At 39.4% G+C, this 18197-nt stretch overlaps 3 protein-coding genes and 2 non-coding genes across 7 annotated transcripts in view; 1 reads left to right on the top strand and 4 right to left on the bottom strand.

The window, feature by feature from the left end:
• The window catches only part of LOC117994789 (uncharacterized), a 140481-nt gene that overhangs the window by 25814 nt on the left and 96470 nt on the right, over positions 1 to 18197 (top strand). The gene's annotated exons all lie outside the window — the stretch shown is intronic.
• Positions 646 to 9287, bottom strand: CCT5 (chaperonin containing TCP1 subunit 5). The gene is made up of 10 exons (XM_034982750.2): positions 9064 to 9287; positions 7807 to 8041; positions 6760 to 6992; positions 6361 to 6519; positions 5735 to 5881; positions 5035 to 5242; positions 3933 to 4087; positions 3356 to 3510; positions 2798 to 2889; positions 646 to 2484 (listed from the first exon to the last, which is right to left on the bottom strand). Exons 1-10 carry the CDS (start codon positions 9169 to 9171, stop codon positions 2354 to 2356), a joined length of 1623 nt encoding a protein of 540 aa, XP_034838641.1. The 5' UTR covers positions 9172 to 9287; the 3' UTR covers positions 646 to 2353.
• Positions 10555 to 17702, bottom strand: Nacalpha (nascent polypeptide associated complex protein alpha subunit). Of its 3 annotated transcripts, none has more exons than XM_034982770.2 (6): positions 17570 to 17702; positions 16532 to 16687; positions 14584 to 14705; positions 13491 to 13709; positions 11632 to 11793; positions 10555 to 10799 (listed from the first exon to the last, which is right to left on the bottom strand). In XM_034982770.2, exons 2-6 carry the CDS (start codon positions 16647 to 16649, stop codon positions 10785 to 10787), a joined length of 636 nt encoding a protein of 211 aa, XP_034838661.1. In that variant the 5' UTR covers positions 16650 to 16687; positions 17570 to 17702; the 3' UTR covers positions 10555 to 10784. The 3 variants fall into 3 exon arrangements, with proteins under 3 accessions (XP_034838661.1, XP_034838662.1, XP_069364105.1); XM_034982771.2 differs by having other exon boundaries at positions 17481 to 17581; XM_069508004.1 differs by lacking the exon at positions 17570 to 17702 and adding an exon at positions 17057 to 17077.
• LOC117994856 (small nucleolar RNA SNORA16B/SNORA16A family) lies at positions 11067 to 11201 on the bottom strand. Its single transcript, XR_004675424.1, has one exon. It is a non-coding gene; the product is annotated as a small nucleolar RNA SNORA16B/SNORA16A family (small nucleolar RNA).
• On the bottom strand, positions 15791 to 15925 carry LOC117994857 (small nucleolar RNA SNORA16B/SNORA16A family). The gene has a single exon (XR_004675425.1). It is a non-coding gene; the product is annotated as a small nucleolar RNA SNORA16B/SNORA16A family (small nucleolar RNA).

The following is an 18197-nucleotide window of genomic DNA, read 5'->3' on the forward strand; positions in this document are numbered from 1 at the left end:
CAAAATGGTTAACGCCCACTGAGTTTTTTGGCTTGTGTCATTTGTATGGGTTTACGTGTACTCCGTAAAAAATCACTCCTCCCGCGCCATTTTAACTCTGAGTCAAGTGTCATGTCAAAAGTACGGTTCACATCAAATCACATCTTTAAAATAAGGACTTAAATCGTACTTTTGACATAGCAAGTGGCGCGTGAGGAGTTAAATTTTACGCGTTATAAGGCTGCTTTTCCACCAGAGATGTGCTATGCTACGTTGCTATGGATGCGTTTGATATCCACCAATCATATTCATTGGTGCACATAGCTTAGCACTGGTGGAAACGGATTCAACATCTTCGCAGCATAACTGCATAGCACATCTCTGGTGGAAAGGCACCCTAACGCCCTATTCAGAGCCTCAATAGCTCAACCGGTAAAGGAGTGGACTGAAAACCGAAAGGTCCGACGGTTCAAACCCCGCCCGTTGCACTATTGTAGTACCTACTCCTAGCACAAGCCTAACGCTTAGTTGGAGGGGAAAGGGGAATATTAGTCATTTAACATGGCTAATATTCTTTTTAAAAAAAACTTCTTTCCATGGATAGAGTATAGGTATCGAAGTGAAGTTCACAAAAACTACCTTCAGTTAAATAAAACAAACGTTAAAATTAGTTAAATTAATTTTATTAGTGCACCAAAGCATACATCTCGCATCACACCACATAAACATAAAAATGCATTAACTTATGGTTATTATTTAACTATATTTAACGCTAATCTAAAGGCTCCTCAAGATTATAAGTACTTCTTATAAAACATCATGATCATCTTATAGACACCCCATGTCTATTTTTTTGTAAATAGTTCTCATCCACTATCTTGGATTTCAAAATAAATGTCATCATCAAATTCAGCGTCCTCGAAAACCCTGAAAACGACACCCATGTCTAATTTTTTGTAAATAGTTCTCATCCGCCATCTTGGATTTCAAAATAAATAACATCCCGGAACAGTGCACATTCAGTTAATACTTGTTACACGCGCAATAATATGTATTTATGTAGGTGTGACACAAGGTGCCAACAATTTCAAAAAATTCCCGTTGAGTTACACTGTTACTCAACGGGAATTTTTTGAAATTGTGTCACAGTGTTACACACGGGGGTGTGACTCAACGGGAATAACCCCCTCGTCCGACCCTTGAATGCTGAAAAGCATTTTATAACCTTTTATGTAATAACTAGTTGCCCCGCCCCGGCTTCGCTCGGGTGGAAGATGAATTTCCAAAATTTCTGAAACACGTTATTTCTTCATTTGTGACCGAAAACCCAAAAAAAAAAACATGCAAAAACAAAAATTACGGATTTTCATACAAAATTTCATTTAACCCCCTTGGTAGTAGAAATTTTAAAATACGTTTTTTATTTTAAAGGAACTCAACAAAAGTGATGTTTTGATTTTTACAAGTTCTTATAAAGTTCTCAAAGGAGTCCTTAGGACTCAACACATTGAAATTCCAAAATAAGCAATATCAAGATCAAAAATAGAAAAGTCCTGTCTGTGTGTATTTGAAAATTGATTTTTTGACACACTTATTTTGCAAACGACAAAAACTTTTAATACCGCGAAGATTAGAATAGAATAATAAAATTAAATTGTAGCATTAAGTATAATAAACTAAAATAATACACTGCAATAAAATTACATTGTTTTATAAACCCTATGAAATATCATTTGTGTAATTTACTAAAGATTCGCCGAATTGTTCGAAATAATCGTCAATTTTTGTATCAGAGTAATTGTTTCAAGAATACCCGACTTATCCACTATAAATTGTAAGTTATGCAATTACAAATGTGACTACAGTACCCGGCAGGAAATATTGTATATCAACTTTTAGAAAGAGATTTCGGCTTTGTAGAGCGTTGTCTCTGTCATTCATACTTATGAGACGTTTTGTCGGTGTCAATGACAGATGGAGCACATGGAACATTGTTTACAGACTTACAACATGACATCAAGTGACCCAACATTCAACAACTGCAGCATTGTTTTATCAGAAACATCTTCAACTCTTTACTAAGTTATCCAACAGCATTCATAAAAGTTGACTAAGTTACCTGACATGTCTGTAAGGGCGTTTGTGCACTTACCCGTGAAATTACGCATTCCGTAAAAATACGAATCGAATGAGTACGTATTAGTATGACAGCCACTTCGAATAATCACGGATACGAACCGAATACGGATGAGTACACAAACGCCCTAACAGTAGAGCGAAGTGGACCGTGTGTACAAATAAGTCTCAGATATTTATTCGCGTGTTGAAATCTTTATTATAATATGATAGTGATATAATACTACATGAGTTATTGTTACTGGTCGGCCGGTGAGCGAACGTCGTCTATCTTCAAGATCATTTTGACGAGTTGAGTCGCGAGCGCAATCTGCTGCTTCTTAGAGTGGAGCGACTCTATGACGTTCATGGCTTTCATGTCGTTGGAATCTGAGGACGAAATAAATTTTGAATTAATTTTTAACTCCAGCTGCGATATAAACAGTACACATAATAAAGTTCTAAGCTAAAACTAGACTATTCATAAAAATACCAAAAAACATCTCATGGAAAATTAAATTGTTCGGGGATAAAAAGTAGCCTATGTCACTCTCCAAGTCTTTATCTATACCCATGCGAAAAATCACGTCAATCCGTTGCACCGTGGCGACGTGATACAAACACACTTTCGCATTTATAATAAGGGTACTGATTAATATAGACTGCCTTTCAGCTAGCGGATGTAGATGAAAATAGTACTCACTATTAGCCATACAGTCAACTCCAAGATTGATGTTATTCTCAGCCGCTTGTCTCGCCTTCACTTCCGATAGGGTATCAATTGGAGACAGCCCACTAGAACAATGATAAAAATTTAGTATAAGATAATATTAGGAGACGTGTTGCCTAAACTGTGGTCACAACGCATATCAGTCGAATGCGATTGTTAAGAAACGTTGACTCAAGTCGGTAACTGGATGGGTGACCGACTTTAGAGGTCCAAATTTAGCCGTTTCGTTTCCTCCGTGCCTCAGAGAGCCACGTGAAGCCGTCGGTCCCGGATATTATATCTGATAATAACTGTTTCCTCCGTGCCTGAGAGAGCCACGTGAAGCCGTCGGTCCCGGTTATTATATTATCTGATAATAACTGTATAACTTAAGAATTGAAAATCCTCTGAGTTGTATGCTGAAGGATCTGGTAACCCACCACACTATTATCCCAAGAGATTCTGCCATTTTGTGATTAATGGGAGGATTCACGACCCTGAGCAATGAGCAATACAAATATAGAGATATACTATACTCTCACACAAACTTACCTGTTTTCTGCAAGTGCGAGAGGGATAGCCTCAAGAGCGTCAGCGAAGGCCCTGTAAGCGTACTGGTCCAGGGAAGATAGCTTGTCAGCCGCGCGAGCGACCGCCAAAGAGCAAGATATTTCAGCAGCTCCACCACCGTATACTACTCGGGAATCCTGAAAGTCCAAGATTTAACGTAAAAGGTAATGGCTGTATCATCCATTTGGAATTTCAAGGTTGCATAGGTCATTGATAAAGACGAGAAAGAGAGTCGGCCCAAGTATGCTACCTTGCGGAACGCCATAAGTAATTGGTAGCTCATCACTCAAGTTATTACCGATTTTGGTCATTTGTATTCGCCCAGTAAGGTAGCTGCGGAAGAAATTTAATTGATTACCACGAATACCCATTCCTTCTAACTTGAGTAGGAGTAAGAATGGGTACTGTGTCAAAGGCCTTCGCAAGGTCCAATAATACGGTTAGAACTTTATAATAATGAATTCTAGCCCCATAAAGTTCCGCTATTCAAAAAATCACTTCATTTTATTACTACAGTCAAAGACCGTATTTAAAAAAGAGACTAGTGGTATAATCTCACCTGCACCAAACTGCGCACTATGCACAGCGCATCATGCACTGAGCGTTTCACTTCCTCCACAATCATCCTGTTGCCGCCTCGCACCAACACAGTCACGGCGCGAGAGTTGGAGCACTGCTCGATCACCAGCATCTCGTCCTTGGATGTTCCGAACGCTGGAAACAAAAGTGAGATACATTCAATACACTGTAGTTAAAAAATTCTGGATTCAACTCCTTAATCCTGATGCTGCAGGGTTACTGCCCGCCTGAGTTATCAAGATTCAGGAAGTGTTCATAGTGAATTCATATTGTAGGTACCAAGCAACGACTTTATTCTCAGACTTCAAGTCTCAACTCCTCAACCCTGATGATGTAGGGTAAAATAATAGGGTCTGTGGCGGTTGCCACAATTGCAACTAGATGGCGCTATTTAATCGATAACATTACATGACGTAGCCCCGAACAAATGTACCGCCGACAGTACTCGCACTAACGGAGTTTTCTGCAATCCATACTAACATTATAAATGCGAAAGTGTGTCTGTCTGTCTGCTAGCTTTTCACGGCTCAACCATTCAACCGATTTTGACGAAATATGGTACAGAGATAGCTTGCATCCCGGGGAAGGACATAGGCTACTTTTTATCCCGGAATAACAAGAGTTCCCACGGGATTTTAAAAACTAAATCCACGCGGACGAAGTCGCGGGCATCCTCCAGTCTTGACTATAAAGAAGTTTCAAGATATATCCGGTCTAGCTGGCGCTACCAAACACAACCAACCGCTCAAAACGAAAAATAGTACGTTAAAGTTTTCCCCCGCCCTTAAAGGGTTTTAAGAAAATTATGAGAAAATACCAAAATACTTTCCCAGTTCTACACTAAGTGCCGAGCTTGTTATGAGTTTAAGTGTGTAATTCTGTGGGCGGTTTTCTGTGACAAATATAATCCATACTAATATTATAAACGCGACAGTGTCTGCCTTCAGTATAGTGCTGACGTCACTAAAATGGCGGACACGCGCATTAGCAATTTGCGGGTCTTATATTCCCTCTTTCTTTTCTGACTCAAATAATTTCATCACGATTGCCCCCACCCTTAAATGTTAAGAGAAAACACTTACTAAGTTCTCTAACCAGGCCACAGCTGCCAAGCTTTTCAGGAGTCAGTTCCTCAAAGCGAGGAACAATTCTGCCGCCTGTGGCGATGGCGATCAGTTCCATCTCAGGTCCACCAACCCAGCGGACGGCTGGTAATCCTTGGGAGAGGAGAAGGTGGTTTGCCTCATCATCGAAGCCCCATTGGCAAATGGCCAAGGTCGCTCCGGCGTCCTGTGAAAGGAAAGAATATTTTGTTTCATTTGTCGGAATTTTTGTTTTTGATCGTGCATTATTAAACGCTCATATCATATGAAATAACATTTACATACTGCAATCATGATTCCTGATTTAAATACTGTTTGACGAGTGGATAATCGCCAATAACATTTTTTATTCACGACCAACCATGTTGCATGAACCAGAACATAGATGGCGTTGTACGTTTTTATATCGCGGTATTGTTAGCCATAGATGTAAGAGCCGTAGAAGGGTCGCGCCGCTTTATATTTCTCATGACCCGTGACCAAGTGAGCCCGACCTATCATCAACCGATAGACGTCCACTGCTGGACATAGGTCTCTTGTAGAGACACGCCACGGTCTTGCGCCGCCTGAATCCAGCGGCTCCCTGCGACTCGTCTGATGTCGTCCGTCCACCTAGTGGGGGGGGGTCTTCCAACACTGCGTCACGCCCGACCTATATAGTACATTAATTAGCACTGACCTTAACCCTGCGTACGATTTCAAGGAACTTCTCGTGTTCATATTTGCGCAGGTCACGGTACTCGTCGGCTGAGCCAACGTGAAGCTTATGCTTGGTCTTGGGTTTGGGCGGCTCGAACGGGCACGTCAGAATGGCGATTTTCACGTCCTGTGAAAGAAAATGTTATCATCACTACTGCTGCAAGAAGTTAATGATAGATGGCGCTATAACGTTATTACCTCGCGGTGTTGTAATTCGTAACAGCAAAATCCAAACTAATGTTATAAATGTGAAAACATGAAGCAGTATTTTTTAATTTGTTTTTTGTTACCTTTTCACCTCCCCAATTGATTTTGATGAAATTTTGTGCTACTTAGTAACGGTTATTATCAAGTATATCACCAATGCTTGGACCTGTGCAGTGAGATTTATTAGGTACAAAATGAGGCACAATGTAAGCAGCGTCTAAACTGCTGCGCGATTGGTTCGTCAAGCAACCTTGTGTTTCTCATGCAGTGTGAAAAACCAGTACATCGTGTGACAGCTTTAGTATAAGTAGCATTATTTCATAGTTCAAAACTTTCCTAGCGTGATCTATATCCAAACAGTGCCATCTAGTGTGTGATCTAGAAATATGTTGTTAGTACCTTGAGCACTTTGGGCATCTGTGGATGGCTCATGGTCTTGTCAATGACCACACCTCGCACCAGCATAGAGTCCTCCATGCGTCCCCCCACTTTTCCCTCCACTTTGATCAGCTCGAAGTTCACGTCGCGTTTCTCCAGGTCCGCTACGGAAAGGATTGCCTGTAAGAGAAGAAAATTTTTACCCAAAATATTGTTTTAAAATCCATACCTCTAAAAATACCTTTTCATGTCCTATTTACTCAACCAACTTTGACGAAATTTGGTGTGGAGATAGCTTGCATCCTGGAAATGATATAAAAAAGTTCTCATAGGATTTTTAAAAACCTAAATCCATGCATCACAACTACACTGCTGAGATCTGTGGCTTCCCAACTGAATATACTGCCAAGGTCAACTTACATCAACCGCAATCTCAGCCATCAACTGGTGACATTTCACCACGACTTTGCTCCCAAGTGTAGTCTTGGCAACCTTGATGAGATGCTCCCTAGTGTTCTTGTTGACTGGGAAAGCCTCGCTGATGCTGTCCAGATGGGCTAAAGCGGCTGCGGCCGCCAATTCAAACCCATCTGCGATGCGGATGGGGTGGATGCCTTTGTCAATCAGGGAGGCGGCTTGTTCTAAGAGCGCACCTGGGAAAGAATAAAGAGTATCTTATCATCATCTTGTGGAGGAGGAGGGCTATGTCCAAGGAGGACAACCTGGTCTATAAATTAGCAAAAAGGGATTAGTAATACTATTATTTAGTAAGTAGTATATTTAAGTGAGATTAGAAATAGGATCACTTCTGTCTGTCTGTCCGTCTGTCGTGTCTGTCAAGAAAACCTATGCACACATAAGGGGAAAAATCCGAAAAACATGTTTTTTTATTAATAGAGATAGCGAGCAAACGAGCAGGCAGGTCACCTGATGTTAAGTGATTACCGCCGCCCATGAACATTTGCAGCACCAGAGGAACCGCTTAGGAATTTGTTGGTCCGCCCCTTGAATAACCCCATGTTGTAATCTAATTTGTGGTTGTGTGTTGTGGTAACTTGTGGAATTTGTGGTTACATCACAAAAACATTTGAATGTATTTTCAAAATAAGATAACTATACCAAGTGGGGTGTCATATGAAAGGGCTTTACCTGTATAACATAATTTTAATTCATTTTTATGTTTTTGATTTATCGTACAAAATGTCGAAAAAATACCTGAGTACCCTCTGTGCGTGAGTCTGACTCACACTTGGCTAGTTTTTTTTAAAGAAAATGAGAAATTCTATTTCAGACACAGACAGATAACTCGACAACTCAGTTTAAAATGCATCAACTACAGTAGTAATCCGCTAGGGAGCCGCTGGATCCAGGGGGCGCAAGACCGTGGCGTTTGGAAGTCTACAAGAGATGTATGTCCAGCAGTGGACGTCTATTGGTTGATGATGATGATAATAGTAATGTACTCACCTGCCAATACCACAACACCAGTGGTTCCATCCCCAATCTCATCATCCTGGCTCTGAGCAAGCTGCACCATCAGCTTGCCGATCTCGTGGTCCACATCCATGAGCTTCAGGATAGTGGCTCCGTCGTTGGTGACTGTTACCTCACCGTCTGATGACACCATCATCTTGTCCAGGCCTCGCGGGCCGAGGGACGTGCGTAGGATGCCGGCGATCTGGCGCGCGGCTTGGATGTGAGACTGAAAATTTAACGATTGTAACTTTCTATTTTTTTTTTGGGTTCTGTACCTCAAAAGGAAAAAGGAACCCTTATAAGATCACTGTCTGTCTGTCCATCTATCGTGTCTGTCAAGAAAACATATGGGGTACTACTTCCCATTGACCTAGAATCATAAAATTTGGTAGGTAACTAGGTCTTATAGCACAAGTAAAGGAATAAATCCAAAAACCATGAATTTGTGGTTACATTACAGAAAAAAATATTAAAATGTGTTTATGATATAAAAGGGCTTTACTGTACATTCTACAACAGATTTTTATTTTGTTTTTTTTTGTTTTTATTTATTTTTAGTTAGTTAGTTTTCGATTTATCATAGAAAATGTCGAAAATATATAACATACTTATTTGGCCGTTTTTTTCTTATGTTATATTATACTAGACTGATGCCTACAACTTCATCCGCGTGGATTTAGGTTTCTAAAAATCCTGTGGGAACTCTTTAATTTTCCGGGATAAAAAGTAAGGCCTACGTCCATCCCGGGGATGTAAGCTAGCTGATAGCTCTGTACCAAATTTCATCAAAATCGGTTAAACTAAAAGCCGTGAAAAGCTAGCAGACAAGACAGACAGATACAATTTGGCATTTATAATATTAGTATGGATTAATGACTGTTCCTGAATACAAAGACCTGTTTTGCGGTTAAATAATTGATTATAATCATGTGACTCAAGTCAAAACACATGATTTTTAAAATGGATTTTTCTCAGAAAATACAATATTTATCCCATTGTTGTCAGCTTTTCTATTTAGTATTCGACGAAAATAAACCAATTAGCCACACTTTCTTTTATGTCTTTATTGCTTTCTTAGAATATTTGAACAAAAATAAAATACGGTTTTGTTGGTGTAAAGTTGTTCAAAAATTGCTAAGAAACTATTAATAATAGTCTTATTAGACGGAAAACTACTGAAGAAGACTTTGGCAATACATTTTAGTGGTTAATTTCCGTAAGTTTTACTAAATTAAGCAATAAACTTACCTTCAATGCATCGATACCGGTCAACCGTTTTTGGTTCTCCTGATCCCTCAAAATAATAAATGGCCGGCCATATTCGTCGAAGGCCACGGTTCCTGGAAACATGGACATTTTTCACTAATAACTAACAGCACAAAATAAAGATTAAACTGGATTCAAAATCGTTTTTTTCATTTCATTTCAGCAGGATTCGGAAAACAAATGAATCACAGATGACAAATGTCAGAACTGAATCAAGTCAAAATAAAACCTCCAAAATGACAGACTATATCAGTGTTGCTAGAGCAGCCAAGTTAGGTCACTGAAATGATCATATTATAAATACAAGCATAGATTATCTACTAATACAAGTATGCTGGAAAAAGCCCGTTTTGTGGTTGATGGGAATGATTTTTTGTTGAAACTAACGCCGGCTTCACACATTGCTTGGCCCCAACACTGTTTGCCCAACGTGTGGAGCCAGCGTAAGTGGAAGTTGTATTTTTACCACAGATTAATATTTGTAATTTTCACTAAAATTAATTGTAAGCTCACATGACTCTTAATCAATCAATCGGCCTGTTTGCGTCCACTGCTGGACACAGATCTTTCCAACCGCTTTTTAGCAAGCAGTGTGGGACGACCTTAAACCCATCGGACTGGGAAGGTAGCGGGATGTAGGTGGATGAGGAAGGCGGAGGATCGTGTGTGCGCTCTTGGGAAGGCGTATGACGCCCACTGCTGCGCCAAAATCTCGAAAATAAAGTTGCTTCAAAATAACGTCGTCAATCACAGGTCCAGCGTACTTGTATTAATAGAAGTCAGTGGTAGTTCTTGGATTGTTTATCTGTGGTTTGATCAATCATCGGTTTTTATTTTTATTTTTTTATTTTATTTATTAAATTAACTAACGGCTACTTACACTAATACATTTTTAAAAAAACTTAATTCTGAAAATATTACTTACTAAGTGCAGTCGCCAATTATAAGTTAATACAACATTTACAAACATATGTGACAAAATAAAAAACAAACATCAATAAGATTAAAGATAATACTTCCTACTCAAGACTTCCAATATGCAAAGATCTTTTCCCGAAACTTATATAAAGAGTCAGAATTAATGTCAATGACAGAGCTGTGGTGGTTAAGAGTTTTACATAATCTAGAGACAGGAGAATTGGCGCCAAGGACAGTTCTACACAACGGTGGACAAAGTGGTGTAATGGGTTTACGTGGATAATGTATTGTTATTGGATAATATAATGGTTTTCACGCAGGCCTTAAAAGACCGACATCAAGGGCCGTTAAATAAATTAAAAAAAGCGGTTTTCTCGCTATGCGACCAAAGAATTTCTAAATGCATGCGACTTAGACAGCGCCACCCACCTATTTGCAACTTTTGTAAGTCCCAACAACAATTGCATAAAATTTCAACTCAATCGGGTAAGCGATTCGTGAATCCATGGATGCGACTGAAAAATCAGATGAGAAAATCAGAAAAAAAAACCCAAATGTTTACAATACTTTATTTTATTTAGAAGTAAATATTTCTATGTATGTATTTATATACAATCCCTTATTCATTCCAGAACAAATTCGCCTCACATCCCTTTTGAGATTGTCTTTGGTGGATATATACTGGTGTGAGAGAGATAGACAACAGCCGTTTCACTTTTCTTTTTATAATAACCATCTTAAAACTAGGAACATATAAAATAATCCTTGTGACTATGTGTGGGCCCTTACATCGTCAGCTCCTGTAACAGAAAGGGGCAATAATTAGTTTTCAATACATTTGCTGGTAAAATTGTTTTCACCGCATTCATGTAAAGTAAAAGCTCCTTATTCGCGGAGTTTACGTTCCATAAATATGCCGCGAATACAGAAACCGTGAATACGGAATGGTAATTTATATGGGACTAGCTTATGCTCGCGACTTCGTCCGCGTGGACTACACAAATTTCAAACCCCTATTTCACCGGCTTAGGGGTTGAATTTTGAAAAATGCTAGTTTAATATAAAGTAAATGTACTTGACATGGGTAATGCATAGTGTTTAAAAATTAACACCATGCGACCATAATGCCAAAAATTTGATATTGGCCATGTTTTGACTGATATACTGTATGATTACAGTATTCAGCTTCGATCAGGCCATATAATAAATCTAATAAAAGGAAAAGGTGACTGACTGACTGACTGACTGATCTATCAACAGACAGCTCAAACTACAGGACGGATCGGGCTGAAATTTGATATGGACATAGCTATTATTACTTAGATATCCGCAAAGCAAGGATTTTTAAAAATTCAACCCATAAGGGGATAAAATAGGCGTTCGAAATTAGTGTCGTCGACGCGGGCGAAGTCACGGGCATAAGCTAGTATTGTAATACAAAGGATTTATAAGCCCCTCCAACATACTCCTATACAGCATAAATTTTAATTTATTGCTTGCGACGTTGGCCTCAATTCGGCTATGGCTAATGCAACGTTGGCCGAAATTCGGCTATGGCTAATACAACGTTGGCCGAAATGCGGCTATGGCTAATGCAACGTTGGCCGAAATTCGGCTATGGTTCACACTCACCATGATAGCATTGACTATGTCCGACTGGTTGTTCTTCAGGGCTCGCACGGCCTTCGCTCGAGAGACGTTGGCCTGCGTCATCACTATCTCCACATCCTTTTCGTCGATTTCAGTCTCGTCGACTCCCTCTTCGTCTTCTTCCTCTGCGATTGGCGCTACCGTCTAGAAAGAAAAAGAATTTGTTAAGGGTGTTGTCACAACATTGTCGAGGCTGATTTGGCCAAGTTGCAACATTGTCGAGGGTGGTATGGTCTAGTTGCAACATTGTCGAGGGTGGTAAGTCTTACTTGCAACATTATCTAGTTGCGACCATGTCAAGCTAAATACTAGAAGGAAAACTCACAGTGCCAGCGGCTTGTGTTTCTGGTGCTTTGAACCTTTCCGCCACAGCCATAGTAGCCTGCTGTGACAGATCTTCTATCTTTGCCTCTCCAAACAATGTGTCAGACTATGTGTATGATTGGCATTATAGCTCATAAGTGGTGGAAGTGCTCTATAGCTAGCCTATACCCTAAGCTTTATTGCAACTTTGTTGGGTGTGGTAAGTCTTAGTTGCAACACTGTCAAGAGTAGTATTGAATAAGTTGCAACATTGTCAAGGGTGGTATAGTCTAGTTGCAACATTGTCGAGAGATGTAAGTCTTACTTGCAACATTATCGAGAGTGGTAAAGCAGAGTTGCAACGACGTCAAGCTAAATGCTAAAAGGAAAACTCACAGTGCCAGCAGCAGCAGCGTAGTTGCCAGCGGCTTGTGTTTCTGGTGCTTTGAACCTTTCCGCCACAGCCATAGTAGCCTACTGTGACAGATCTTCTATCTTTGCCTCTCCAAACAATGTGTCAGACTATGTGTATGATTGGCATTATAGCTCATAAGTGGTGAAAGTGCTCTATAGCTAGCCTATACCCTAAGCTTTATTGCAACATTGTTGGGTGTGGTAAGTCTTAGTTGCAACACTGTCAAGAGTAGTATTGAATAAGTTGCAACATTGTCAAGGGTGGTATAGTCTAGTTGCAACATTGTCGAGAGATGTAAGTCTTACTTGCAACATTATCGAGAGTGGTACAGCCGAGTTGCAACGACGTCAAGCTAAATGCTAAAAGGAAAACTCACAGTGCCAGCAGCAGCTGCGTCGTTGCCAGCGGCTTGTGTTTCTGGTGCTTTGAACCTCTCCGCCGCAGCCATAGTAGCCTGCTGTGACAGATCTTCTATCTTCGCCTCTCCAAACAATGTGTCAGACTATGTGTATGATTGGCATTATAGCTCATAAGTGGTGAAAGTGCTCTATAGCTAGCCTATACCCTAAGCTTTATTGCAACATTGTTGGGTGTGGTAAGTCTTAGTTGCAACACTGTCAAGAGTAGTATTGAATAAGTTGCAACATTGTCAAGGGTGGTATAGTCTAGTTGCAACATTGTCGAGAGATGTAAGTCTTACTTGCAACATTATCGAGAGTGGTACAGCCGAGTTGCAACGACGTCAAGCTAAATGCTAAAAGGAAAACTCACAGTGCCAGCAGCAGCTGCGTCGTTGCCAGCGGCTTGTGTTTCTGGTGCTTTGAACCTCTCCGCCGCAGCCATAGTAGCCTGCTGTGACAGATCTTCTATCTTCGCCTCTCCAAACAATGTGTCAGACTATGTGTATGATTGGCATTATAGCTCATAAGTGGTGAAAGTGCTCTATAGCTAGCCTATACCCTAAGCCTAGTTGCAACACTGTCACTGTCAATAGTATTGTAACATTGTCGAGGGTGGTATGGTCTAGTTGCAACAATGTCGAGGGTGGTAAGTCTTAGTTGCCACATTGTCAAGGATGGTATGGCTTAGTTGCGACCATGTCCAAGCTAGAAGGAAAACTCACAGTGCCAGCAGCAGCAGCGTCATTGCCAGCGGCTTGTGTTTCTGGTGCTTTGAACCTCTCCGCCGCAGCCATAGTAGCCTGCTGTGACAGATCTTCTATCTTCGCCTCTCCAAACACAATGTATGTGTCTGAGTGAGGGTTCTTGTATACGTCTGGCGAGTTGATCACGAAAAGGATGTTCTTTGACTTCCTTATTGTTACCCTGTTGACGCCTTGTACCTGAAATAAATAACAGGTATACTTCTTGCATTTCATGAAGGCGAGTGGCTCATGCTTGTGTTTAAGTTGTATCGGTATATGTAAGGTACAGTAAATGTGTACGTTTGCGAGCGCTTGCTCGCGAATGATTGGTCGGACTTGCACGCACATGTACGTAACGTCCGTGTGTATACGACATAACCACAAGTAAAGTTCACTCGCCTTCGTGAATTGCGAGAACTGTACAATAAATGAGAAGCCAGAAAAAGACACAGTTGGACTTAGTTGGACCACAAACCCACATATTCTCAAAAAAAACCGGCTAAGTGCGAGTCAGGCTCGCGCAAGAAGGGTTCCGTACTACAGTCGTATTTTTCGACATTTTGCACGATAATTTAAAAATTTTGATGCATAAAAATAAATAAACATCTGTTTTAGAATGTACAAGAAAAGCCCTTTCATATGATACCCCACTTGGTATATTAATCTCTTTGAAAGTTGAAAATACTAATTATTTGTTCACACATTTTAATTCTTTTTAGGGTTCCGTACCACAAAAGGAAAAACGGAACCCTTATAGGATCACTTTGTTGTCTGTCTGTCTGTCAAGAAACCTACAGGATACTTCCCATTGACCTAGAATCATGAAATTTGGCAGGTGGGTAGATCTTATAACACACGTAAGGGGAAAAACCCGAAAACCGTGTCTATTCTATTGTTATTTAAATGACTAATATTCCCCTTTCCTCTCCAACTAAGCGTCAGGCTTGTGCTAGGAGTAGGTACGACAATAGTGCAACGGGCGGGGTTTGAACCGTCGACCTTTCGGTTTTCAGTCCACTCCTTTACCGGTTGAGCTATTGAGGCTCAACGGATTGGGAACAACCACACTTACAGGTTTAAGTCCCAGTTTGCTCATGATCTTGCGCGCCTTCTTCTCGCCGCGCGACTGCTTGGCCTTTGACACTATGTCAATACCAGCGATTGGGTTTGTGATGCCCCCGGCTCCTGGCGCTCCTACAAATTACAATATCATGCTTATTTTAGATGCTGGTCACTACTCTTTCACATGGCTAGTGGCCCAAGAGCCCATGAGTGCAAAGTCAAATGATTTATTCAAAATAGGTAATAAATTGGGTATTTGACTCCAATTTTATTATTTCTTTATTATAAACTAGAATAAAAATAATGACGTAAACTGAAAATACTAATTAAATCAATGAAATAACAAAAATGTTATAAGCATTTAAATAATTCTGATTAGACAGAGATAGCGATACAGCAGTTTGACGTCACACCTTACTAATGCCATAGTAGCGTCGTGCGGTTTCATACAAATTTTCGTTTTGCGAGAAAGGGATAGAAGACCCTCCCACTCCAAAATTAAAATGCCTGTAACTTTGTAAATCTTTGTTAGATTTTAATATTTTTGTCAGCGTACGTTATTATTTTTATCCTAGTTTATAATAAAGTAATAATATTTATCAAATTCAAAAGTAGGAAAATACCCAATTGTTGTAACCTTATATTATTTTTTATACAATTAAGTCATCACTCATCACCGAAAGCGCCGTATTCACCATCCATCTTGCTGTACGTCCCGCCAAGGCCATGCAAGATGCAAAATATCCAAGTATAGATACCCAATTACTTTTTTTGATAGTCAGATTGTTGGATTTGTATTATAGTGGTGATAATTATTACACAAACTTAAAACTAAAGCTGCGAGGGTTCCAAATGCGCCCAGGTCTGAGAAGAGCCCACAACAAACTCAGCCGGGTATTCTTTTTATTATCACCACTTTACAAAATTATTTAAACTTATTAGAACTATCACATAGCCGTGCCAGTCCTTGGTTATCTTATCTTCTTCTTCTTCTAAATATATAAACGGATTGACTGACTGACTGATCTATCAAGGCACAGCTCAAACTATTGGACGGATCGGGCTGAAATTTGGCATGCAGATAGCTATTATGATTTAGGCATCCGCTAAGAAAGGATTTTTGAAAATCCAACCCATAAAGGTGTGAAATAGGGGTCTGAAATTTTGTGTAGTCCACGCGGACGAAGTCGCGAGCATAAGTTAGTTTAATATAAAGTAAATGTACTTGACATGGGTAATGCATAGTGTTTAGAACTTAACACCATGCGACCTTAATGCCAACAATTTGATATTGGCCATGTTTTGACTGATATACTGTATAATTACAGTATTCAGCTTCGATCAGGCCATTTCAGTAAATCCATACTAATAGTATAAAATATGTGAAAGTGTGTCTGTCTGTCTGCTAGCTTTTCACAGCCCAACAGTTAAAGCCGGGATTGAACCCCTGACCTTCGACTAGAAGGCAGTCATCCTAACAACTAGGCTATCACAGCTTATAATAATAATTATTTTTAATAGAATAAGCAGCTTTCGCTGATGCGTCTGTATTAGAAGTGCTTCGAGTTTTCCAATTGTTTGTCCAATCTATTCTTGAACTGGTTAACAGAACTTGACATAACCACATCCTTAGGCAATTTATTCCATATGTGAACAACTCTGTTGGTCTAGTGATAAATAATCAAACACCAACAAACCAACAAACAAACACACTTTTGCATTTATTATAAGGGTACATTGCATACCTAATAAATGCAAAAGTGTGTTTGTTTGTTGGTTTGTCCTTCAATCACGTCGTAACGGTGCAATGGAATATAGATAAAGACCTCTAGAGTGGCATAGGCTACTTTTCATCCCGGAAAATCAAAGACTTCCCCCGGAAAATCAAAGACTTCCCCCGGGATTTGAAGCACCTAAATCCACACAGACGGGCATCAGCTAATAATAAATATATTCACCTGCATCTTCCAGCTCTGGGATGGTGTCATCGGAGTCACTGTCAGATGACGCGGTCTCCTCCTTCCGCTTCTCGGTCATGGAGGCAGTGGCTTTGTCTAACTCCGTCAGTTCCGGCATTGTGTCCTTTGGATGTGTGATTGTGGGAGTTAATATTCCTGGACAACAAATAATTTTTACAGTATGCTGTAGAAAGTAATGTACATCAGCCTTTCGAATGACATTTCGATTTCATAGAGCGTTGTCTCTGTCACTCATACCTATAATAATAATAAATATTTTTTATTCAAGTAAACTTTCCCAAGTACTTTCGAATTGTCGGATGCATCTACCACTGGTTTGGAATGCCTTTCCTACCGAGAAGAACCAGCAAGAAACTATATATGAAGTTTTGTTATGACTATATGACCTATTAACTCAATGACAGAGACAATTATTGCTCTACAAATCTGCTATCTTTTTCTAAAGGTCGGTGTACGTTACTTTCAGCCGCGTACTGTACTTGGTTTAGCTCTCTGGAAGCCTACCCTCATAGTTCCACTGTTATGTATTATAGTACTAAATTATGACCACAAATTACATCAAGGTGGATTCAGGGTTTATTAAATCCTTTGATTTTCCTGGACATAAAGTAGCTTCTGTCTGGTAGCAACTATCTCCTACCCACCTATTTAATTTTTACTTTGGACTACGAAACACAAACACTAAAACTCAAAAGTTAACCATTCTTGTTCAAAATATTTTTAGATTTGAACAAGAAAAATCCAAGGATTAGGTACTCAACAATGCATTACTTAGTTAGCCTTATAACTAATACTAGCTTAACTAGGTATTTGTAAATTATATTAACTGTAAGGGTTATGCGAATTATTTTTTAATGATCGACTAAAATGCCGCTAAGAATGGGCGCGGGTGTTACAAATAAACCACAATAATGAAAATAATTTGCACCATATGTCCGAATAACACCGCTTAACACATTAACCAAACAAAAATACACAAATTTATCACGATTTTGCAGGCATTTTTGGATTATTTACCTTGTGCCAAGGAAATTTTTTTTCAGAAAAGAAACCTCGAAATTATTTTTTGACAGGAATGACATGACATTAGGGGCTAGGGGGCTAGGGCTAGGCATGGCAGTGCTAGGCAGTGTTGCCAACTGCTTTTCTTCTTATCACAAAAAATGGCGCCACATTAAAAAAAATATCGTGTATTTAGCCGGATCAACTGAATAAACATGCAATAAAGTAAACTTACATAACTACCTAGAATTTATATAGAATTAAGGATTTTATACAGAATTCAGAATATTAGAATTTTTTTGCACTAGGCACTAGGCAGTAATATCAAATTTTAAACAATAGACTTTAATGGAGTTTGTTTCATTATTATTCATCACATAGATTAAAATTATACAATACAAGTATCCGATCCTGTTTATTTTTACTCTGGCAATTAAGTTTTGTTATGTCATCCACATGTCATCAATTCTTATGTCATCGATGTGTCATCGGTTGTAGTGATGTAGTGTGCTATAGATGTCTAAATAATATCGATAAATAACGATAAAAGTTCGACACGTTATAAAAATTAAATCTATACAAATGCAAAAATGTTACATAATAAGTACGAATAAGCAGATTTCTCCCACCTTAGAGAACATTA

Source organism: Maniola hyperantus, chromosome 27 (assembly GCF_902806685.2).
Source record: "Maniola hyperantus chromosome 27, iAphHyp1.2, whole genome shotgun sequence".
Classification (NCBI taxonomy): Eukaryota; Metazoa; Arthropoda; class Insecta; order Lepidoptera; family Nymphalidae; genus Maniola; species Maniola hyperantus.